At 38.5% G+C, this 26,339-nt stretch overlaps 1 protein-coding gene across 1 annotated transcript in view; it reads left to right on the top strand.

The window, feature by feature from the left end:
- Positions 1 to 3,250: 3,250 nt before the first annotated feature.
- Positions 3,251 to 26,339, top strand: part of TRIM8 (tripartite motif containing 8) — a 68,939-nt gene continuing 45,850 nt past the window's right edge. The window contains exon 1 of the mRNA XM_063433965.1: positions 3,251 to 3,971. Within this exon, the coding sequence (XP_063290035.1) occupies positions 3,402 to 3,971 (570 nt within the window). The 5' untranslated portion in view covers positions 3,251 to 3,401. The remainder of the gene's footprint in view (positions 3,972 to 26,339) is intronic.

Here is a 26,339-nt window from a genome sequence, read left to right as displayed (position 1 = left end):
AATGAAAACATTGTCGTTCCTGCAGAAAGGTAATGCTTTCAACTGCAGGGTTAAAACTGGGGGGCATGGCACCCTGACCGCTTCATCGAGATAAAGTTGTATGGGCGCCATGTCAAGATAAGGTGGTCTGAGTGCCTATAGTGTTCCTTTAGAAGCCGTATTGTCCCTTAGTGTGGCTCATTTGCCGCTGTTGATGAGTTAATTGCTACAATGTCCAGTTTATTTATGTATTCTGAGATATTTTTAAATACCTGTAATGACAATTTATAAATGTATACAATGTTCAGTTTACAAATATACATAAAATATTGATTGACATACAGCTCTAATAATCACCAATATTTGTAAACAAGTGCCATGTCTGCAGTATCCATTTACTGTATACATGTACATATTTATTTTAGAGCTTTATATGAAACAGACATATATGCTTGCAGACACAAGTTTTTGTATATATAGGTAGTAGTGATGGTTTAATATGTGTAATATATTAGTAATATCGGTTAAAATAGAATTGTTGGATGCAATTCTTCAAACTAATATTTGGTGAACATTAGGACAGAGACCACAGTTTAATAAGCTTTCCTAATGATTCAATATTGTTAGGGGAAACTTTCCTAATTATTTATCTATAGAAGTCACTATTATTATCTATTGGGGATGTTTGTACAGAAATCATTTAGAAAATGTTTCAAATAGTATTCATTAATTTTGAAAGCGGATTAAATCAAGCCAATGTCTAAAAATGTATGTGTTTAGTTGAATTGAACTAAATATTTTAATTAATAATATATATATATACACACACACACATTTATTATATATTACAATTATTTAAAATGTTATTTATTAAATTATTAAATATATATATATATATATATATATATATATATTAATATTTATTTTGTGTATGTAATGGTATGTTTATTTCTTTTACATTTTTGTTGACATACCTATACAAAACCTTTTTTTTATTTTTATTTTTTTTATTCAAAGCATGCACTAAATTCAGGCAACTTGCTGGCAGAACTGAAAGTAAAGATAGGGGGCGCTGCTTAGCTGCAATAGAGGACAGGCCTGTGCTTGCATATAGATATATATATAGGGCAGAGAGAAAAAGACTGTGACGCAGGCAGCAGGGAGGAGGGAGGGGTTAGCTGGGAATCAGTCTGCTGCTGGCTTGGATCTGTTCAGACAGACAGAACTCCATTGCCCCCCACCCTGTCCATCTGGACCTTGTATCTGCCTCTTTCTTAGGAGGGGGTCCTCAAAGAACATTTCTGAAGGTTCCTCAGTCCTCTCAGCCTGCAAGGACCCAGCATCTTGCCCTGGAGAGTGTTGGATTAATGTGCAGAGCTGGCTGTAGATCAGAGGGGTATCTGCTGGGGCATTTAAAACCTATACCTTGTGGCTGGAGGCATATTCATGAAAGCTAGCCCCCCCTCTACAGACCCATAAAGAAGAAGCACAGGACATTGTGATTGCTGATTGTTCTGATCACTGGAGAAGAAGGATTATTTGAGGATTTATTTACCCCCTGCCTTGAATTTGCTGTGAAAATACAAGCACCCTCTTTTCTTTTATCTTTAAAGACTGAATTTTGGGAAATTCTATAACAATCCCCGTATTTCCTGGAATATTCTTATAGACAACACCAGCAAACAAACAAACAAAAAAAAATTACCCTGCTGAAAAGGATTCTGAAAGAAAAATCTATATATGACATAAATTATAAATAGGTAAATCAAGAAGGACGTCACTGATTTTATTATTGCATGATCAATTCTTTTCATTTGAGATCCAATATATAAATATTTGTATGTTTTATTTATGATGACCCAGACTTTTTTGAGTCCTTGTTGAGGTTTGCTGTTATTCTTAAAAGAGGAAGTGTCCAAAAAAAATGGTTGGAAAACCCTAACAATTGAGGACAATAAATAACAAAACATTCAGCCAATAGATACTTTTATATAATTGCAGTGTGGGGGGGGAGGGGGGAATTGTTACATTTTATTAAAATACAAAATGGCTGAAGGTAGATTTTTTATTTATTTATTTTTTATTTTTTTTGATCTGGTAATCGAGCCAAACAGAACAGCTGCAGGATCAGTTTGAAGTTTAAATTTTGAGCTGTATTTCTGTTTAAAAGGAAAATAGCTGAATATAGGGCGGTTTGTTGATGTATTTTTCTTTTAAAAAGAGGTTTGTTTCGTGTTTGTTTTTTAAAAAAAATAATAATAATTTTTTAAATTTTTTAATATAATTGTATTTCGTATATACCAATTTTTTTGCAATGTGTATACAGGGCAAAAGCTTAGCTCTCTCCTTAAAGCAGATCCTGAAAAAGAAAAGAAAAAAAAAGTGTTAATTTTCTCTTGTCTGTTTCCCTCATTGGCCTCACTGTCACTGCCCTTGCATATTGAATGTAAAAGCAGAAATAGCTTTTATGTCAGAAGGGGGAGTCATTGGGGGAGGGAAGTGATTAGCAGTTGAGAAATTCCTTTTCTGCCTCATCAAGGCGAGCTTTTCTTCAAAGCTTAGACCCACTCATTGCAATCTAACACTTTTGTATTTTATCCTATTTTTTTGCCTCCCTGTTTTTGTGATCCATTTTATTTTAAAATAATATATGGCATAGGAGAGGCAGAAAGTAAAAAAAAATTAATAACAATAATTCTATTTGATTGTGTTTGATTTTGGCTTGCGCAGTTTTAACTATTTTCTTATGCCTCTTTTTTCCCCCCCCTTTATTTGCGGAACAAGGAAGAGGTGGGAGGACTATTCTTGCTTCAGGCTGGAATTTGATCTACAACACTGAACTGTCTCTCCTTCATCAACAGTGAGGATCTCGCACTATGGAAACCACCTCATGAATTTGGCTGCCTCGGTAATTACTAATCCTTTAGGTTTAAGTAGACTGTCCGATTTTACTTACACATTTTCATCAATGTGGCTTTCTTCTGTTTTGACATATTTTTTTGCCGAACCCATTGAAAGGTACAATTGTTGTACTCGTTGTTTTAAGAGGATTGCTTTTTTTCTAATGGATTATGTTCCGTGAACTTACTGTTGGCAACCTATTAAAAACACCTCTTTATTGTCAAGGATTTCACGATCTTTAAATCATTCGAGGATTTTAAATTTTTGTTTATTGCTTTTTGTTGATAATCTGGAATTGAAGAAATATATTTAAATATATGTGAATATATAAATATATATATATATATATATATAATATATTTTTGTTTAGAATAACCGATTCTCTATTTTGCCAGAAATTCATTTTTAAGCCTTTTTGTCTGGTTGCTTGTGGTCTGCACTTCAGTAGCGAAATTTCTGTAGCCTGCTATATTCTGATTTTTAAAAAAAAATATCAATATATCAACTCCGTTTGGCATAAAATGGCAGAAAATTGGAAAAATTGCTTTGAGGAAGAACTTATATGCCCAATTTGTCTGCATGTTTTTATTGAACCTGTTCAACTGCCCTGTAAGCACAATTTTTGCCGAGGGTGTATAAGTGAGGCCTGGGCTAAGGACACTGGCTTAGTTAGATGTCCTGAGTGTAATCAGGCCTATAACCAAAAACCCAACCTTGAAAAAAACCTTAAACTCACAAACATTGTGGAAAAGTTCAATTCCCTCAATGTGGACAAGGCACCATCTGTCCTACACTGTGTGTTCTGTAGGCGAGGACCACCACTTCCTGCTCAGAAGATCTGTTTGAGATGTGAAGCTCCTTGCTGCCAGTCCCATGTCCAAACTCACCTTCAACAGCCTTCAACAGCCCGTGGCCACCTTCTGGTGGAGGCCGAAGATATCAGAGCTTGGAGTTGCCCACAACACAATGCCTATCGACTGTACCACTGTGAGGCTGAGCAAGTGGCTGTGTGCCAGTTCTGCTGTTACTATAGTGGAGCACATCAAGGACATTCCGTGTGTGATGTTGAGATACGAAGGAATGAGATACGGGTAAGTGGCCATTGCTTTCTTAACTAATATTTTCTGTTTTCTTTTGTACAGCTCAAGGCCTTTAGGTGCCTATAACTAAAAAAAAAACCAACAACAAACAAACCCAAAACAAAACAGTATGCTCTAATATGACGTAAAAAGAAAAGTCACCCACTTCACTCAGAATCTGCCTCAATTTCTCCACCTGGCCCCAAAGGATCCCATGAAACACATTTTTACTTCCTTAAAGAATAGATTTATTTTTTTCTAGATTTTGGCCCAAAGTGTTATTACACTCGTGATTTTTGTCAACCTTTATTTAACATTTGATGATGATGACAAGGGAGACAAAGGCCTGACTTACAATTCTGGAGCCACAAGTCTAGGCCATGTTTTTCCCCAAGCCTTCTAGATGGTATTGTAATTCTCAGCAAGAAGGTTACTGTAATAGACCTTGCCAAGTGATCTTTTTTTTGTTCAAAACCACAGAAAATTCCAAGGTTTAGTGCTTTGACTTTAACAAAAAATACAAAGAATAAAAGCACTTTCACTTACAGTTTGTTTTGAAATTTCCCTTTTAGGATTGGTTGCTAGTATCTAGATGCCAGTAAAGGTTAATGTAAGATACATTACCTTGTTTCATAGGCCCAGACCTATTAAGCGATAACAGTAATATAAACAGTAGCAACTTATAGGGTGAACTGGAGGCTGTTAAAGTGAAACTGACACTTTTATAGAATGAATTGTACACTATTAAACAGAACATTACAAATCAACTATAACTTGTGTTAACCTTTTTTTCATTAAAGGAACACTATAGTCACCTAAATGACTTTAGCTAAATAAAGCAGTTTTAGTGTATAGATCATTCCCCTGCAATTTCACTGCTCAATTCACTGTCATTTAGGAGTTAAATCACTTTGTTTCTGTTTATGCAGCCCTAGCCACACCTCCCTTGGCTATGATTGACAGAGCCTGCATGCAAAAAAAATGGTTTCACTTTCAAACAGATGCAATTTACCTTAAATAATTGTATCTCAATCTCTAAATTGAACTTTAATCACATACAGGAGGCTCTTGCAGGGTCTAGCAAGCTATTAACATAGCAGGGGATAAGAAAATCTCAATTAAACAGAACTTGCAACAAAGAAAGCCTAAATAGGGCTCTCTTTACAGGAAGTGTTTATGGAAGGCTGTGCAAGTCACATGCAGGGAGGTGTGACTAGGGTTCATAAACAAAGGGATTTAACTCCTAAATGGCAGAGGATTGAGCAGTGAGGCTGCAGGGGCATGTTCTATGCACCAAAACTGCTTCATTAAGCTAAAGTTGTTCAGGTGACTATAGTGTCCCTTTAAATATTCCATCTTCTTTTAAATTTTTTATAAATAATTTAGCCAATAAAATCATAATCCAGTTTAGACAAGGCAAAGCCATGGCAAATATTGCAAATGAAGTGGGAAAATAGAAACGTTGTTTCATTTCTTTGCTATTCTGTATGCAAAGCACAGCGTTTATAACAATGACTGGCAGGGCACTAAGATGGAGGCACCCAGTTGCGGGATTAAAAGGTGGGAAAATAACAGTTCTCCTTTAACAGAACATCCAGTCCACAACCATACAGGTTAAGACCTCCTTCTAGAGGTGAAACACTTCTATATTGTGCTCTATAATAAAACCTTCACTTTAGAATCCCTAAGACATTTTGTTGATAATGATAAATATAACTAAAAGGTATCAAAATATGTAGAATTTATTCATGCAAATCAGTTGATCTACTCTGAGGACCTGTAAATTCAACATGTACAGCCTGTGCACAAAATCCTGTAATTGTTTTGGTGGTTAATTTGTAATAATTTTAAAGCAGATAGTTTCGCTAAAACAAGTTCTTAACAGCAAGTTAGTCTGGCCATTGTAAGCTTTAGAGGAATACGGTAATCATATCTTCTTCAGTCGTTTAATATCACATAGTGATTATACTCATTATTTTAAGACTCTCCCCATAATGGGACATACCTGATAAAATCAAACGTTGTCAATGGTCTTTAAATAATTATATTTTTTATTTAATTTTGTTTTATTTCTTTCATTTGTTACACTCTGCCTATGCGTTTCACATTCCAGCAAAATGTCTGAATTATCCTTACAGTTTTTTGTTTTTTGTTATTTTGTGCTGTTTAAATAAATAAGCGTTAAGCTTCACAGGGGCAAAATGTAACAAGCAATCCACTTCCTCTTATAAGATTTTTTTGTAGCAGCAATATTGAATCTGCAATTCTGTGTTTTGTGAAATATTTGTTATGTTCATAAAAAAACGGAATCTTTGAAGGATAGGATATCCATCTCTAAACACACAAGCTAATGAACATAGTAATCTACTGGGGGAGCAACAGGTATACATGAACACTACCTGTCCAGGGGATCCATCACATGGGGCAAAAATGGGTCCATGTGCAATGGGCCTGGAGATGGGATAGGTTCCTACTATGGGGAAAGTGCCAAAGGCATGTATCAGACATCGATTAGAACATAGAGAGTCAAAATTACCTTTGGCACTTGGGGTTGTTTTGAACTTTGCTTATGCAGGTTAGGGCATCCTTGGCCTAATGTGATTATGGCATCAACATTCCATAGCTTCAGTTCCAATATCAATTTATGACTTGGAATCAAATTAAGTACATGCATTAGCGTGATGTCCTTTTTAATATAATATATACACAAATAAATTCTGAAAAAAAACCCCTCATGATATTCCTTCAATTTTCAGAGGGCTCTCCATTAGAGTAGGAAAGAGGAAACCATTACAGTAAAATACTTATGATGGCCAGAAATCTGTGCTCTTATCAACTGATCCAGGGTTTAAGGGTCCAGGGTTAAGGATCCAGGGTTTAAAAACCACTAATCTAGATATTTCTCTAAAACAATTATAAAAACTCTCCTCCGAATGTTTATGTTGAAAGTCATCCGCAGGTTGGTGAAACCAGGAAGTGATTGGAGTATGTCAGCCAATCATGGCTGTCCCATTCAAATTAATGGGGAGAGCACTGCCATAGCACACTGATGTCTGATGTGAAATGACTGAAAAGCACTCAAGGCCCCAAACATTTGTAATATTTCCACAAGACATTTTATTGTCTTACATAGATGCTCTTGCAACAATACTGCTCATGTGGTTTTGTAATTATGATTGTTTGTATGTTAGGTACCACTGTAATGTTCCTGTTTTCATAGTCCATTTCCTGTTTGAAATGGTAATGATGAAAAACTAGAAGCTAGTGCAGGTTTTCCAGAATAGTTTCTTTTTAAAGATATGCATGTTTTCGGTTTAATGTTAATCAACGTGAAGGTGGTATGGGTACTAGGTATCACATAAGGAGGATTGACCCAACAAAAAGTCTTCCAGAACCAATTGTATTCCTACTGCCTACTTCGATGTTTGTACTCTGAATAAATTCAAGCCATATTGTGGGTGTAAGTGTAGAAAGAATGCTAAAATGTATGTTTATGATGGGAAACCATGAGTAGGTAACAGATCTCATGGGGCTTTGAATCAACATGCGTGGACCATAACCAGTTCTGACTAGATTATTCAATAAATGGGGAATTTTGGAAATGACTCGGTTTTATGGCAAAATATCTGAGCTTGACAATGTTTCCAATGCAGATTATTGTGATGAGAAATGTCATAGAAAAGTCATTTCTCTACAATTATCACTCAAGTAACTGAAGTTCATTATTTCTGACATTTCTGGATTCCAAGAAGTTAACAAAGTTCTTAGATTCTGTAATCGAATGATATCCAGAGTAGAGATGTCCCGAACAGTTCGCCGGGAACTGTTCGCCCGCGAACATAGCTTGTTCGCAGTCCCCGCAGCGGGCGAACATATGCGATGTAGGGGGGGCGGACCGAACATCGCATATGTTCGCCCGCCGCGGCGACTGCGAACAAGCTATGTTCGCCGGCGAACAGTTCCCGGCGAACTGGTCGGGACATCTCTAATCCAGATCATTGGGTTCAAACCCCATAGATAAATGAAGATATGTTTGATACATTCTACCTTCTCATAAATATTTTAAAAAGCGAATAAAAAAAAAAAAGCTTTGAGTTTTAGCTGTATTCCTAAGTAAACATCACATTTCAAAAATGTATTTTCACTCATGGTCCTAAGTCTTTATTGGAAGAGTTTGAACTGATTTTCTCTTCTGAGATTGGATGATACAACGTATCCAAATATCGGGTCATTCAATTTCTGTGTGACCTTTAACTTTGCTTATATCTGTGGGAGCACATTTTTCATGCCCATTGTCAAAATCTCAAGCCAGACATTTTTCACCGCCATACATTTTTCAACGCCCCACCAGTGTTTAAGGCAGGCATGGTCAAAATATATTTTCCTAGCTGAATTGCGTGATGGAATCTGGTGCTCTTATGGTGTAAACCCAGGAAGGCATTTTAAGAGTTGACGTTTTACAACAGCTAGGTATATATATATGGCTAGCATTGGTTTTAAGCATATGTTCAGCGTTTGCGTTTTCGTCTCCTGATGTGGCAATATTCCCACAGATCTATAGAGAAACTCCTTTCTATATCTCTCCTGTTTCTTCTTTGCCTGGGAGCTCACAAAGCTTTGTATCCCGTGGAGAGATGTGATTGAGTAATGCTATTATAATTGGTTGTCCTGTGAAATCCATTGTATATGTGAGGCATTATATGCAGTGGGGGATCAGCTGCATATCATGCAAAGAATTGGTCAAATCTTACTCTGCAGTTAAAAAGAAGATTACGCAAGTTACAGGAGTGAAGAAAATGTACAGGAACACTTCCGTGCAATTTCCTTTCCTTTAATTTATAGTCATAGGCTTGGCAATTAAACATTTATACAGCATTTCTTTTGCATACTAATATCATTCTACTAATGCAGAGACATTATTTTTCACATTTTTTTTTCCTTGTGCTTCGTCATCATCCTTTGTAAGAGGCCTACGGTGGCACGATGTCGTAACTTGATATATTGGACTTGTCTTTATGATTTTACGTGATTTATTTTCGCCCCTCTGCGCAGGTTTATGTATAGAAATTGTTCGCTGCATTGCAGCCATTAAGGAATTGCAGATTATGTATGTGATGGCTTTTAACCTCATGCTTTCATCCTCTTTAGGATTTAATATTCAGACCCCAGCCTTATTCAAACATGCAGTCTTGTAGCCTTAGAACAACAACAGGCCGGCTTGGTGCTTAAGGGTTGGCAAACTGGGAGGAATCTGAACACAGGAAATTTCATTGGTGCATTGATAGATGCTAAACGCTACGTTACAGGGGCCTTACACATCAAACAGTTGACATTCTTCTTTACATTAAACCAATGTTTTCTTTTTGTACCTCCTAAACATGATTTACATACTGGAACAGTAGGTGAAGAATGCCCTGTGCAAATCTTACAATCAAAAAGATAAAAAGATATACAAAGGGCTATTTTAAAATTGTGTCAGAGGATGTTGACACCTTCAAAGTTAATTCAAAGTGTATTTCAAATTTAAAGTCAATGTAGCTGGGAACTGTAAACATTATCTAAGTCAGCTATGCCTTCAATGTGGCTCACCTGGCTTTAACATTGAAATGCACTTTGATTCTCACATTAATAAACAACTTTTATTATAAACAACGTTTAGGGTAGCTGTTGTATCCTTGGATTTTTAATATTATGTTTTACTTAAAAACCTTTGCACCCGTCTATTGCCATTGAAAAATCATAGAGAGAGGAAGAGGAATTGAAAGAACGGTGGAGCTCTATCAATGTGTTACTGTCTAATATTTCTGGAATGTATTTTTCTGGACTGAATGACCAATTGTGACAGTCTTGTGATTTTTGTGTGTACTGCATTTAATGTTTTAATTGTTACCCTTTTTTTGCACCACAAAAGTATAGCATTTTAGATACAGTAGTATCTATAGTAGAAGTATACTAGATTTTTTGACACCATTTAGTGTGGGATAACAAGCTATGCAGAATATTGTAAAGGGACACTACAATCACTACATCTTAATGTAGTGGTTCTGGTGTCTATAGCCTGTCCCTGCAGGCTGAGCACTGTAAATGCTGCCTTTTCAGAGAAAAGGTAATATTTACATTGCTGCCAAGTAACTCGTCTAGTGGCAGTCACTCATACGGCCACTAGATGTGCTTTTTATTGCACCTACGTTTTGTGTCTCCACTCTGTGTGTGTGGAGGCCCTGAATTGTGAATGCATTGATTTGGTGCATCATGATGAAGAGATGCTGATTGGCGCAATAGCCTCCCAATGCCTTCTTATAAGAAAAGGGATTGGCTTAGATCATCAAGATCGATGTCCAGCCAGGGGAGACCAGCGTGGCATGGGAAAAAAGTTAAGTAAACCTTTCCTGTGTGATCTAATTGGGACCTAAATAGTTAAACAGCATAGTGTTTCTGACACTATAGTGTCCCTTTAAGTGCCAACATCTGTCTGAATATACAAGGAAGAAATATGAAAGTGAAAGGTGAAACGTCACTTTTCACAACACTTCGATAAATCTCAACCAGTATTTCTGTCTCTTCTCCAATGCAATGTGTGCATGCCCTGCCTGTGCAAGGAGTGACCTGAATTTTGATTTAAAATTTTAGAACTTTATTATATGCTTTTAAGAAAAACAGAATATTCCAGAAAATAATGGTTAAAGCACCAAAAAAACTTTAGCTTAATTATGTGGTTTTGGTATATAGATCATTGCCCCTGCAGTCTCCCTCCGCTTTCAGCCATTTAGGAGTTAAATCACTGTTTATGCAGCCCTAGTCCCACCTCCCTGCATGTGATCTACACTGTCTCCCTACACACTTCCTGTAAAGAGAGAGCTAATGTTTAAACTTCCTTTATTGTACAGTCTAATTAATTCAGAATGTCCTGCTCTGTTAATAGCCTACTGGAGCCTCCTGTCTGAGTAAATTTCAATTAACAGAGCAGGAGGTAAGAATTTCGAAAGTAAACACAATGTGCTGTCATAACTGCTTGTGAAACCACTTTTGTTTTCTTGCAGGCTGTGTGAGTCAAAGCCAGTGGATGTGAAGCTAGTGCTGCATAAACAGAAACAAAAGTGATTTAACTCCTAAATGGCAGAGATAAACTGCTTCATTAAGCTAAAGTTTTGGTGCTTAGAGTATAGTGATTTTGTATGTTTTATGCTATAGAGTGATTGTTCCCCTGAAAGTTTTTTTTTTTTTTTTTTTTTTTAATTCTTTATTTTTTGTAGTGCATATAAATGGTACAAGCATGCATGAGGTGCCCCGAAAGCAGTCCTCAGGCTTTTCCCAGCTAAACATGTGGGACATAAGATTAACAGGCACATTTTTTTTTTTCTGTTGTCAGGCTTAAGTAATCTGCTTTTCTAAGAGTAAGTTTAAACAAACTGTGTTTAGGCTTAATCAGTATATAATCTATTATATCGATGTCACAATTAATGCATGGATACATGTAAGTAGGCTTAGTTACAACTGAGTAGTATTATGTCAATGCTAACAGTGGATTATAGAACAAAACTGAGGCATAGAACATAGATAAAATACCACTGGGAGTGGAGTCTTAAGAAAGAGTGGGTTACACACTTCTGTTGTAAGTCTGGTAGATACTTTGCTCTGCACTTTCTCCCCTTGCCCCACATGGGCTTCTGCAAAGCATCCTTGGCAGTATTGGTCTGGGGTCCCATTCAGCCAATGTCTGTCAGGGGTACCTCACTTTCCTGCAGGTTGTCATGGTATAGTGAGTCTCTGGGTCCGTGGCCAGTAAGATGGAGCTGGTCTGCTAGCAGGGTCTGAATCTGACTCATAGCAGGGTGTTGCGGTCTTTTGGAACCTGGGACCATATGGTGGGGCAAGTGAGCACGTCGTATCGGGCATTTCCGAGGTGCTTGCTGTTCCTGGTGATGGCTCATATGCAGCTTCGACTTCCTATGCTGGGGAGGAGCATGCAGCTTGGTCCTGGGACTGGGGAGTCCTGTGTGGTACTGTGTTCTTGTAGCTTAGGTCCCCTGTCTCCCATGCCATGTGGGGCAGTTGTGTCAGCGGCCATCTTAAAGGGTGAGCCGGTTCGCTCCGGTGTTGCAGCTCCGGATCAGCCAGGCAGCCATCTCCCCTGTGGGGACAGGGATATCCCCCCCGGTCCAAAGGGGGGGGTGAACGGAGCCGGGCAGGCCCCAGGTCGGTCGCTTGGTAGTAGTGGCCGGGACGGAAAGCGAGGCAGCGGCCGTCCGCCCCACTCCCCTCCCGGGTAGGCCTCAGTCCCAAGTCCCTGAGCATCTCACCAGGACCCAGAATCACCCGGTATCAGGAGCTCCAGCTGCACTGGGACACTTCAGGGTCTTGTTCCACGGGTTTCCAGGGTGTTACCAGCTTTAGAAGGCCGGTTTCTAGCCAGAAATAGCCATTTTCCTCAGGAGCCGTGGTGACCTGCAGCCTGTCAGCATGGCCGCCCGGCCCCGCCCCCCCTCCCCTGAAAGTTTTAATGACACCATTGTTCTTTTTGAAAAATCTGTTATGTCACTAATTCTCAAATAAGATAATCGGCTTGTTTGCATACTCTTCTAATTTCTATGGGGCCCATTCTTGGTTTTTGGTTTTAAATGTTTAGTTCAAGTCTAATTATGTCACAGGTTGAACTAAATGTATCCATTCAGCTCAACCTGTGAAATAAATAGACTTGAACTAAACATTAAAAACCAAAAACCAAGAATGGGCCCCATAGAATTTAGAAGTGCGATAAACCAAGTCTTCACAATTACTATTTTTTGGTCAACGTGTGACTTGAATAACAATCAGGTAACCAAGACGACTACTTTTTATGTACCGTGATCTAGAATACTTTATTTTGAGGAAATGTTGAGTCTGTGGAAAATAAATTTGATTTGAGAGGGTTCAAAAAGTCAAGTCAGAGGTTGACACACTTCAATAGAGTGTAGGAACCAGAAAGAAAGGTCAATCTACTTATTTATTTGTATTCTTTGAAGCCATACACCTACATGAATACCATTTAATGCTAAAAGTTCTGAACCAGCAGTAATATATTTTTTTGCTAACCAAAGCTGTTGGGGTTTGTCAAGTCTTAGTTATGAAGTTGTTGGGAAACTATCAGGACTCGAAGTACACAATCTAAGAAAAAAAGGAGACAAAACTAGCTTTTGTTGTTTATTTGCCATTGTGTCTCCAAGAACATAGGGATGAGTGGAATATTGATAACAGAGTAGAGAATGGAGTCTGGAAAGAAGTTCGAAGAGGTGAATGGGGAGTAAATTCAAAAGACCAAATGGTATGGACCATGAGACCTTGCTGAAATCTCTTGCCTCATGATGGAAACAGATCCAGGGCTATTTGAAGTCGGGATTCTTTAAGCAGATTTAAGGCCAGAGACAATGATGGGCCTCTGTATAGGATATATCTTTCATTGCAACTCAGGAATCATGTCAACCGTAGACCAATGTATGGGAGTAAGCAGTAACGACTCTGAAGAACAAAGCTCCCAAGTGTGGAGGAAAGGCTGGAATTGTAAGAGTTGATTTGTGTGTTGGGGTCAAAGGTAAAATGCAAAAGTAAAGGTTAGACCAAGGGGTACGGGTTTGGGGAGGTTTTTGAGTGATCAATCATTTTCATGTCCTTGGGGGTTGGTTAAGACGAGCTGATGCAGAGGAATGAAAGATGGGGAAGGAAATGAGATTATAGTTTTAAAGTGCAGATGTGTTGTTAGGAAATTGAAAGCAACAGATTGCAATTATATTCTTAATTACCACCTACGGTTAAGAGCAAAAGACCCAACTGAAAAAGATATTCCATTCAATATTCTTCTTTCATGATTATCCGAAAATGTTTTTACATTTAAAACGGGAAGCACCATGTGGCTAGAAGTGCTGTGTGAATGAGAAATATATGTCATACATTTGTGCGCATGTATGCGTTTTATAAATTGCACAGATCAAAGGGCACCGAAGGTCATTTAAAGGATCCGTGTTGATGTCTTATAATAAAATATGGGGATGAATTTGATGAACGTGTTACTGTTAAAATTGAATACATTTTTTTTAATTTGTATTTATTTTTTATGTTTTTGTAACCCAAGTGCGTAGTGTATTTTGGGTACAGCCTGTAGTTTTGTAACATGAAGCTACCGTACTCTGTAAAAATGACCTAACAGAAATCATTTTTTAAAAGCCCGTTCCTTTGTAAGGAGAAAGGGCCGATGGCGATGAAGAAAACAAATTAAATATACTTGAACACTATATATAGAGCTCTGCAATTTAAGCGTAGTATTTTGCATTCGCAGTTGCCACAGGAAACCAGGCTCAGTTGCTTTCACAAGACTGTATGTCAGAGTACAGTTCAGTGGAGCTGCTACATGTTCTGTCATGTAATTCCCGCAGCGCATGCACGGCTTCCCTACCAGTCAGCAGTATACACAAGGTTAACTCTTTCATTGCAAGATAGCTGGAGTAAAACTAGACTGCTCCGTAGTAAAAACCTTTTATGCATTTTTCGTGAGTGATCCAAACCTGAAATAGCTATGAAAGGATTCTTTCAAATAACCACATCCAGTGGGGTGCAGGGGAGTATCATGGAAACAGAAGGGTGTGGTTGTTATGAAGACATTTTCTTAATTGTTTCAGTGTTGTATCAATTACAAGAGTGCTTCCAGCGAACACAACCGTTTACAGTTAAGTCCTGTACTCGGTGGGATTCCTTAACATAGCATGATAGCAGGACACATTGATACAGGCCTGTCTCTATTCTGGGGGTTCGCCGCACAGTTGAAGTAACTTTTTGTACATTTTCAGTTGGTTAACTTGCCAAGGAAAAGCCAACTTAATGCAAACCTTTCAGTAGAGATTGCATGATCTTAAAGCCGTTTACAAACACCGGCTTCCTTCCTGAGACTTGTAATGCTAATTTGCAACCTTTTTACGAGTGGATGATGACACTAGTTCTCTGCCGTGTGATTAGTGCATCTGTGTTGCCAAACTCTGCTTAACGGGACCCACCTGGTCAAAAGGTGTCCTGAGCTAAGGTCCCCCTTTTCAAACGACTGTTGTGGGTAATATTAACTCTTTGATTGCCAAGGGCAAAGTTAGGTGTGGACACAGCTCTACTTATCTATAATCAACAATGAGTTAATAACAGGAAATGTTGACCTCCCCCTCCCCCCTCCAGTCCAAAAAATATATTTATAACTAAACAGTTGTGGTATTCAAGCCTCCTACCCCACCCCTACAAACTTTCCCGAGTGTTACTACTTTTTTCCAAGGCTGAAATGAAAGCTGTGACTCATAACTGCCCCACAGCTGATTTATGGTTTAGCACTGTGCCCCCTCATGCCATTTTTGACTATCTTTTCTGTGTCATAACAGATACCTAGCTCATATGTTCTACTCCTGTTAAACAGAAGAGATTCTATTACATTAGATTGCAAGCTCCTTTGAGCATAGCTGTGCAATCTTGTTCCCTTTTGGAGTGTGATCATATTAAAGTGTAAACAAAACGATAGCCTTGACATATTCTGCTTAAAAGACCAAAGTCTTGATTTAACAATTTTATTGGAGCCGAACAGCTTGATAAAGTATAAATGAACATGTGACTTAGAGATTATTATTAACTCTTCGGCTGAAACACATTGTCATTTTGTGCCCACATGTTCCTTCTTTGGTATCCTTTGCATTGTATGCCATATTGCTTTCTGCTTAGGACAAATTGCATAGAATTCTGGGTCAGATGTTGGTCTCTGATGGGTGCAGATTTGCACCCGTCTCTGAGCACCTAGTGATATTGAGACATTATATTGTGTCTATGTAAGGGTGCTATTGTAACTCATTTATTCTGAAATACGTGTGCAGTTAGTGGATTTGTCATGTGGCTACCATTTGAAGGACTGGCTATTTTGGACAGTCTGCACATTTCTTAACAGATGTTGTGCCAAATGTTCACCATCAGTGATGTCTACATACCACCTAACAATGGGTGGTATTGGGTTGGCATGGCTGGGCTGACTTTCAAAGGCGCATCGCTAGCTTGCGTCACTTGTGACTTCCTTTTATGGATGGACCCACTTGGATGTGGGCAGGCCTGCCCACTGTAGCAGTGTGTCAACCTGGCAAGGAGCACGCTAAGCTGGCAGAAAGCCTCCCGGCCGACCCCCAACCTTTAGAACCATGCAGAGAGCCCTGTTAATGCAGTTTCTGCATGACCCCAGTGCCCGCTGCGGGGAACGTCTAATGAGGCTTTTCTGCTGTGCTGGCTGGGCCAATTCCCCGGATGCGAGACACCAGGGAACTAAATCAGGATGGTGGGACAGGACACCCAAATCGGGACTGCCAAAAGCAGAACAGTTGGGAGTCCTGTGTTTAGTATCATTATAATTTCCGTAGAGATACGTAAACTAAACATCATGATAGACATTCATAGAGATTAATACATTCTGCATTTTGTTTATTAGTGTTCTATATTTGTAATGAAAGACTGCTTGGATTTTTTTATCCATTTGTGGATCTTAAGGGGACAAAAAAAATCTAATTGCCAACTGCATTCAGTATTAAAATACAACTAAATAGCACGGCAGTTTTTTGTTGTTGCAGTTCTAGATATGTATTTATAATTCACTGCAAAAAAGAAGATATAGTTTCTAATTTCACCTTCGGTTTTTGTGTATTTGCTTACGTCCAGGAAAACAGCTCGACTGCTTTGTATATTGGTTGGCTATGTGATATATATAGGTAGACACATTATGTCTACTATCACTTTGTGCACAATATTTTCAGAACAGATTTATATGTTAAATAGGTAATAGAAGTCCCCGGTTTGTGTTTGTGTGTGTGTATTTGTCAAATAATGTTTTCCTAGGAATTAACAAACATTTCAAGATTATGTTAGTTTAAAAAAAATCACATTTTATTTATTTCTTTTTTAAATCAACCCTTAATTATTATTGTGATCATCACACACAGGCTAGTAATTCTATCTTTCGTGGGCTTTCTCGACATCCCCTCTAAATATGCTATCTTTTTTTTTTTTTTATGACCTTTTTTCCCTTACCTGTGGGTTTACTGTAAATATGAATTCCACGCTGTCTTTTATATAAAAAAAAACAAAAAACACCCCAGGGATGGACAAAAGGTAGGTAGGTGTCAGCTGCTGTAGAACTACAACAGCCGTGATGCCGAGCCAGCCTTTTGATTTTCTTGCCATGCCTATTGTTGATGGTGGAATCTGAAATTACCCTTAATTTGGCCCCTAGAGTGAAGCCTGCCCTGATGTGCTTTGGTTGAACCGAAGGAGGAGGAGTACACTTATTGACCTTGCACTCACATGAAATATTTAACACATTATCATATTCTCTCTGTTTTCCGATTGTATTCCAAGACCTCACCCCCCCGTCCCCCAACGTTCATTGTCCTCACCATCATATTTTTATTTATTTTTTCGGACTTGTGCATTCTTGCAAGGATAGAGAAATGGGTACATAATGAAAACCTAGCTCATGTCTCTAAATCTGCACGAACAGCCAAGTACCGATGCATGAAGACAAAGGGATTCTTTCTGTGTTAATATCCCTTTGTTCCGCAGTACCAGCACAATGTTCGTTTTTTAATGGTGGAGGTTGAAATGGCTCAGCTTTCAAGCTGGCAGGTTTTTTTCTCCCAAAGATATTTTTGTGGATTTATCAGATATTTTATTTTCTCCTTTTTTGTTTTATATTTTATTTATTCTACATGGAGCAAGAGTCTACTTTGAATTATGCCTATGTAGAAAGAGCCTAATTATGTTGAAGCTACAATTGTCCATGGGTAAATAAATATTTAATAAGTATATTTAGAAATTATAAAGATGACCCTGTTTGGACTTTGTATTTAAAATAGTCGTTGAAATTATATGTGTGTGTGTGTGTGTGTGTATATATGTGTGTGTGTGTGTGTGTGTGTGTGTGTGTATATGTGTGTGTGTGTGTGTGTATATATGTGTGTGTGTGTGTGTGTATATATATAATTATTTTTGAGGAGATGGAGAAATATGCTAGCTTAGCCATAAAATCATACATTTAAAATGTACTGCAATTCTATCAATTTTTGGTTTAGTGAATATCCAGAGTTTGGATGTGTGACTCCCTAAGAAGTGAATGATCAAATCTGTTGTTCCACAAAGTCTCTAGGGCAGGGGTAGGTAACTTTTGATGCTCCAGATGTTGTGGACTGCATCTCCCAAAATGCTCTTGCAGCCATGATGCTGGCAAAGCATCAGGGGAGATGTAGTCCACAATATCTGGAGTGCCAAAGCTTACCCACTTCTTTTCTAGGACTTTAAAGAGGTAATTTATTTAACCAAATTTGGGTGTGGACATTCTCTAAGGTAATATTTGGGGACATGTCCTTCTGGAAGTCAATGTATAATCTGCATGGGCAGATTTGGGGACTCTTCCAGTTCCAGCTCTGTGAATATGAGCTTTTTTTTTTATTAGTTAGCTGTAAGACCCACTAGTCCTATACAGAGGTGGAACTACAACAGGCGCAGCTTGGACCATAGGAAAGCCAGAAGTGCAATTTTTTTAAAATTTTGCATCTCTGTATGCCTGTGTATTTTCATGTGTGCCGCTGTGTACCTGTATGGGTGTCAATGTTTGTATCTGTATGAATGTCATTGTGTGTATCTGTGTGACTGTATCTGCATGTGTGTCAGTGTGTGTATCTGTATGTGTTTCAGTGTGTGTCTACATGTGTGTCAGTGTACATACCTGTGTGACTGCATGTCTGTACCTGTATATGTATGTATCTGTATGTAATTGTGTGTGTCTGTATCTGTATGTGTGTGTGTGTGGCAGTGTATATGTATATACCCCTGCATTAAAAGGTAAACACTACACACAAATATGTAAACACTTCACACAAATACACCCCTGCATTCAAAGGTAAACACTACACACCCTGCGAGGATGGGCAAATGGTAGATCCCCAGCTGATAAAGCATTTGTCACGACTACTAGTGTGGTCCAGCACGCAGAAACTATGTAAACATATACATAGACAAGAAAAGGAAAATAAAAGGACAGAGCGTAAACCGGACCTTAGAATGGCCGGACTAATACGCTAGAGACAGAGAATGGTCAAAGGGAAAGCCGAGGTCAAGGAAGCTAGGAAATACACAATACCGTTTACACAAGCCAAGTCAGGGAAACCAGAATTCAGAATAACCAGGGAAAAGCCAAGATCAGGATACCAGGAAATCAGATTCACAAATATAAAGCACTCTCAGGAAACCAGGAACAGGAAACCACGACAGGGCAAGGTACTGGAGTGAGCTAGGGATTTAAATATCCCTCTCAAAGGTCTGATTGGTCAGAGGGCAACCTCTGACCCCAGAACGTGCGTGCGCGTTGACGTCGTGATGTCACGCGCACGTCTGTATAAACTTCGGGGGCGGCGCTAAGTTTAGGCGCGACCACACAGTCAGCGCCATTTTGGATCCGGGCGCGACGATCGGAGGATGCGGAGAAGCGGCTGTCGGTTCGCTGGTGAGCAGGTAAGCTTGTGCCGCCGGCTAGACTGTGCCAGTCGGGCACAGCTTTGCCACGCCGCGAGCCGGCAACCGCAACAGCATTGTGGTAGTTTGATCTCAGGGCCTAATTTTGTATGTTTGTATTTGCTATTATATTACACAGCCATGTTACAGTTTTACCGAGCACCCCATGTGCTCCTTATTAAAGGTTAATAAGTGTGTAGAGCTTTAGAAAAATATCCTTCTCTATCTAATTAGAGATTTTACCCTTCAGGTTAAAGCAGCTAAGGGAATTGTTAGCGCAGGACTCACCTCAGAGGTTTTGCCTTGACAGGTGAGCTTACACTTAAATGGCCATTGGAGTGACACTAAAAAAACTCCAGTTATTTAAATGTGCGTTGGGATTTGGGATAGTGAGCAAGTAACCCTTTCTAACTCGGCAACCATGTTCACTTAAAATGTTATAAAATAAAATGCTGAGCTGTGAGAAGTCCAGTTCATATCAAATATTACATATTATAAACATTGTATCCGCAAAGCATTGGTGAAGTTTTAATTTATGCCCAGATATACTGCTCTCTCCTTCTAAAATCGTGCTCCCAAAATATAGCGGGGAAGTGGGGGTGTGGGAGCAGCTGATACAGCTCTCCCGCCTCCAGACGACACTCACACTATCTTGCAAATCCAGTCATGTAAGTGGAACTAACTAGTCACTCGGGAGCAGTGCCAGGGGTGGATGTCATATTTGCACTCTATGCTACTGTAGTAAGACATATCAGGAAAGGCAGACAAAATATAATATAAACGAATCTAACATATTTTCATATATATCTGCGTGCTATCAATATGGCTAGCAAACTGTGTATGTGACTTTTTATTGCTTCTACAGAGACGCCAAGTCAAGTTACTTTAAACAGGTTTGTTTGTTTTTAAGTAAAGGCATTGAATGTAGTTGCCATAAACAATAATTAACAAAGTACCAGTTATGCTGCCGCAACAGTAGCAATACAAAAACTATTTATTTAAAAAAAAAATCTAAAATACCATCTATTTTAAACCCATAGAATTTAATTTTGTGCTGCAAGTTAAAGGTGCACCTGTCTTAAGAATGTTTATGCATCCGAATATCTATAGTGCCAGATATATCCTATAGCCAGGGTATTAATGAAAGATCAGTTGGAATCCATGTGAGCAACTGGCAAATAACAGTGTCCAGTCCCCATCTCCTCATTTATCTCACGTGCATGCATTTGTCTATAGTGAAATGTAATAAAATTCAAAGTCTTGTTTGAAAAGATTGGCATGTATTTTAAGTCCGCGTGCCATTGCATTTATTTAGAGAAACGGATTTCCCTTTTTAATTACAAAATACCCAACATTTAAAATCAGCCTTAAAGGAACACTAGAATATTGGGAATATAAATCAATATTCCTAACCTTAGAGTGTTCCTGTTCCTACTACTGTTGGTGGCCTGCACTGTTCAGTGAAAGTGTTAAATACCCTTCTTTACTAATCTTGTTTCCAGCGCCGAGCCTCCCTCAGCACTGCTAATCTCTCCTCTCCAGGTTCCATCATGAAGGAGGCATGGCCTCCTCCTGTATGGTCCAATCCAATGCTCCTCAAAGAGGGACGCAACGCATAATGCATGCTCGCCGTGCACACATTCAAACGTTATAATAGGAAAACATTGAATCAATGCTTTCCTTTGGGGAGTTTTACACGCACCTCTAATGGTTTGTAGTATAAGAGCCACTAGAGGAGGAGGTAACCCTGCTATGTAAACATAGCAATTTCTCTAAAAAACGCAAAGTTTTACATTGCAGGATTAAGGAACAGGGACATTGAGATTAAGTAGTCTGGGTAACTATAGTGTTCCTTTAATAATTGTCTTTATTCCCGAGCCAGGACCGAACGCAAAATAGATCTCACTCTTTCTACTGTGAAGTTATCAGTCCTGACGAATTTTGAAATATTGCAGGCATAAGGTGCATGTGCGGCAATTGCCACAATCAGCTAATTTACACACTGCTTATTCATATTGCATCATTAATTAGTTTTTTTGTTTTTTGGGGTATTGATTTAGTATGATTAATGTAGTTGAAGTTACTTCCTGTCTTTACTAATTCTTTACTACATATTTTATAACTCGCTCAGAAAACAGGAAATAGAAGGTGGTTTAGAAAACAGACCAAAATATCCTTAGCATAATGTAACATTGTTACATGGCCTGTAATTGTATTCGATGGTCGTTAGCCACAGATTCACTTTAAAATAAAAATGTCAGCCCAGCTTACATAATCTTATTCATTAAAGGGATACGCCAAGCTGGATTTTACCAGTCTTTTCTTAATGTGTTATTTAGATATGCAAATAAATAATCTATAAATAATAAACAAATATATTCACATCAGGGATCAAAATGTCTACTTGCCAATGGCAATTAAAATTTAGCCCCGGTAAGTAGAAATTCACCCCTGTTGTACCTGCAATCACTTGCAGTGGCAAGTAACTATTAAGCAAAAATACAAGATAGTGAGTAGGCGCTTCCAAATATGCAACAGAGATAGATGTAGAACAGGGTTTGAGTAACTATTAAGGTCTGGCTAGGAGCCTAGCAGTACAACATTTGAGACCTGCTCCCAATTCATGTTCCTGCATTTCTTACAAAACGTCTAATTCTGCAGTGACCTCTCACAAAACCTGGAAGTCAATGATGGTTTAGTGCTTGCTGGACTTGTTATAGGACCACTGAGCTTTTACAGTAAGCGGTTTATGGACACAGCAAGGGTTTCAAGGAGTTTGTAGTTCAGATGGACTACAGTTTCCAGAAACCGAAGTGATAACGTCATGTACAGGAGTACATTTAATGCTTAAAAGTAAACATTATAGGAAGTGAAAAACTATTAGTGCTAATTAGTACTAAGTAACTAAATGTATGCATATATAGTTAAAACATTGCTAAACACAAATACACACACCAGTCAAGCCATAAGACTTGCTTTTCCCACAGAAATCTCACTTTAACAGTGCTCTCACTACTGCAAGGGATTCTGGGTAGGCGTATGCAAATGACCTCAACACATTTTTGCCTCCGTTCCATTTTATACATGGATTCCTCGGAGTGTGTGTGTGTTCTGCATAAAACCGCTTTGAAACACAACTCAGGAAGAGGAGCAAAGCCAATGAATCTCTCATGGACTGGCTTTGCTCCTCTTCCTGAGTTGTGTTTCAAAGCTGTTGCATACAGCATACATACATACATACAAGGAATCCGTGGAATTGAGGTAAAAATGTGGTTCTCTGTTGAGCTAATTTGCATATGCCTACCCAGAATCCCTTGCAATGAGATTTCTGTGGGAAAAGCTAGTCTTATGGCTTGACTGGTGTGTGTATTTGTGTTTAGCAATGTATTAAACTATCCACTTACTTCAGGTGGAAGGGGTTTTCATCCACACTTTTTTCCCCACCACAGCTCTATGTGTATATGTATATATAGGTGATCAAACCTACAGATGGGATCCTAAAGTGCTTCTTTTATTGGGAATTATGTGGTTTTTTTTGCTGTTTTTGCCCCCCCCCAAACATGCGGTTATATTTTTATACTTTAGTTAAAGAGTGTTCAAATGAAACCACCCGCTTTTTTTTTATATATCTTAGCCAGTTTTAAACAAGAGCAAGATTATGAAAACAGAAAGAGATTAAAAAAATATAACAGATATTAATAATTAATTTTTTATCTGAAAGATTCCCAGGCATGGAAGCCAGGGTACATTCCTGCACAGGGATTTTTTTTTGTAACTTCCGTTAAACTTTTAGTCCCAGGGATTACCGTAAGTATTAAGCGACTGTAGGGTTCGGTTTAGCAGTCGCTTAGCCAGATTTCAACCCACTCTCGGCTTAGCTGGTTAGCACAATAGCAGAATGAACTAAGGAAGGGCTTGTTTTCTCCTCAAACAGCCCCCATGTGAGAACAGACATAAGTAAAAAGAAACACCTCTAAATGAGGAACAAATGTTTTAAATGAGAAACAAATCTTAACTGATTATGTGCGAACGACTGTGTTTCTAAGATTCTGTCAACTATAGTCACAGCTTGACTATTTTAGACTAAATGTTTCCGTTTGAATTTCCGTTTGCTACAATTTAGAATTTAGTAAATAAACCCCAAAAGCGGCCGTAAAGGAGATCCGTAGCTTCCTGTTCTTCGAGCCCCTTGTAGCCATTATCCTGGTTTTCTTGGTAATGACATGTATAATTTGGAAGGTCTTAAAACGCTACATGCCGCTGTCCACGTTTAGTGGTAGTATGGGGTCACAGCTGGCCATACACTGGCTGAGAAACTAATATGCTCTATGAGCAATAGTTGCCTTAGACAATGACTGCAAAATATCAGGATATTGGTCAACTATCTGTCTTAATGTCAGGACTACCCTGAGTAAATTGGGACCCTTGGGAACTATGTTTGCACAGTATTGCAGAATTTATTTTATAACTACAATATGTCTACATTCTCAGTGTTCTCTTTACAATGTATTACTGTTTCAACCTTCTGTTTCGGGGTGGATCTTCCCATAAAATGCTATAGAGGCTGTAAAATTTGATCAAGGGGCTTGCATTCTAAAGGAACCTGAGCACAAGTCCACCTACAGCTGTGCTTTGTATACTGCCAGCATGCTGGAGGCACAGCAGGAGTGCTAAGTGACGGCTTCTCTGCTTCCTGAAAAGTGGCAGCTGCGGTTTATAAACACGTAAAACAATGTCGGTCTGAGAGCTTCCTGATGGACATAAAGTGCACTTGATTGCTTTGTTAAAAGAGGGCAGGATAGGCAGCAGGGTACGTCCTGCAGTTGTTACACTCACTCCCATGACATTTATCCAGATATATCTGCAGGGTTATTAACATAGGCTTTAAAATTAGACTTTTCCATTTCCAAATAAATTAACGTTAAAAAGAATGTTATACACTATTAGAGACTGATTTAAATTCTCCATGAATCTGTTAAATTATCTGGATTTCATCATTTTATTTCACTAAAAGATACAATGTCATATTTTGAGATACTGACGTTCTACCTTTTTTCCCTGAATATCTGCAGTGTCCTCTGTTACTACATATTATGGTCCGGTAAGAGACCTGAGCTGTGTGACCTCTGAGGCAGCTGCACTGCCCCGATGACAAATGTGACAAGCCGTGGCACGCAGGATGCAGTGTAGAGTGTGTGTGGGATATTGTGACGGCTTGGGTAGGAGGACAATAGCTCCAGGGCATTTAAGTGGCCTTTACAAAAAACAGTTGTAATTGTGCCTGTTCAGGCCTGCTTATTTTAACTAAAAATGTCAACCCAGTGAGCTCTGGTTGACTGTCTGTCATGCTATGTCAGCTCTCTATATGTTTTAGTTACATGTATATATAGCTTGCTTTTCATAGATTATGTTGGCGTTGACAGACCCACCTATCCCGAGTGGTGTAACTGCTTAACCTGCAGGCGTGGATCAATGTAGATTTTCTTCTGTGAACATTGTCAGAGTTGTTTACCAAGGTGAGGATTTAGAGTGAATTTCATGTATTTCATTTGAATTTAATGTCAAATTAGCTGGACTGGAAGCATAGCTGACTTAGAGGATGTGTCCGGTTTTGTATTTTGACCTCAGATTTGAAATCCACTTTGAATTTGCACTTCAGTAAATAACCCTATGTAAATCTGAAACTGCACCCTTAATTTGTTGCCTCTGAGATGTTTATTTAAGGGATGGATATATTTATTAACCCCCAAATCCTGACTGTCTGCATTTTGGCTAATAACCTTTCACCTCATGCACAGACATTCGGCCTGTATTTCCATGGCAGGCTGTCTATTTCTAAGTAAAAACAAAGCAAAAAATTGACTTTGAAACCAATAACATACAATTATTGCTAAACTCCGGTGTTTAATCCACTGTGGACTTCACATGCTATGATGGTGAGCCAGGCATATAACTAATTAATACACAGCAACTTTATAGACGGAACATGCCAAATTCTGACTGTAGGCAAGGCGTTTATTAAATCCTCTGAAGAGAACTATAGTAAACTTGCCATTAAAATGTCAATTGACGTTCTTAGCAGGGGAAATGCAAGGCTGGCATGTCACCCAAGTTCCAAGCTTTGAGAACCTCTGAGGTGGTAGAATTAACTATGACCACCTGATCTCTTTGTGCAAATGCACTGTAAAAATGAAACATGACTTTGCTAGCAGTGACAGACACATTGGAAGACAAAGAGGGGTTATTGACAAAGGGCGTAGTTGTTTTGATTTCACCTACAAATTTTACGAGCTAACCTAACGCATCGTAAAATGAGTGAACTCTGTGCTATCACTAACAGGCCAGGCTAATAGTCTACTAAACTAAACTCTCAGGTTAAAGTAAACTCTCCAATAACTTGGTCCTATTAAAATGTGCATTTTGTGAACTGCTGGGAGTGGGAAAAACATAGAGAAATGGAATTCAACCCTCATTAAGGATTGAGATTCAAAGTCAAATCAAAGTGAATTTAAAATTTAGACCAAAAGAGACAGAAATTAAAACATAATTGACTTGGATAATGTTGGAATTCTTAGAAGAGACCCTTTGAGAGTTCCCCCGTCTAATTTAAAATCCATTCCGTTGCTAAGGAAACGTCACTAGTTGTAAAAAAACAGATGAACAAGGGATGCATTTACCAACCACTACTGTATGAGCTATAAACGTAGAATGAAAACAAAGACAAAAACTCACTGTCATCTACGGTAAGGCTGTCTATATGTTCTCTTATTCAAAATGTACACACAAAAAAAAAAATCACACAATAAGTCAGCCTAATATGTCTCTTTCTGACAGCTT

Source organism: Pelobates fuscus, chromosome 10, assembly GCF_036172605.1.
Source record: "Pelobates fuscus isolate aPelFus1 chromosome 10, aPelFus1.pri, whole genome shotgun sequence".
Classification (NCBI taxonomy): domain Eukaryota; kingdom Metazoa; phylum Chordata; class Amphibia; order Anura; family Pelobatidae; genus Pelobates; species Pelobates fuscus.
The sequence above is the reverse complement of the archived record's forward strand: the minus strand, read 5'-3'. Positions and strand labels throughout refer to the sequence as shown.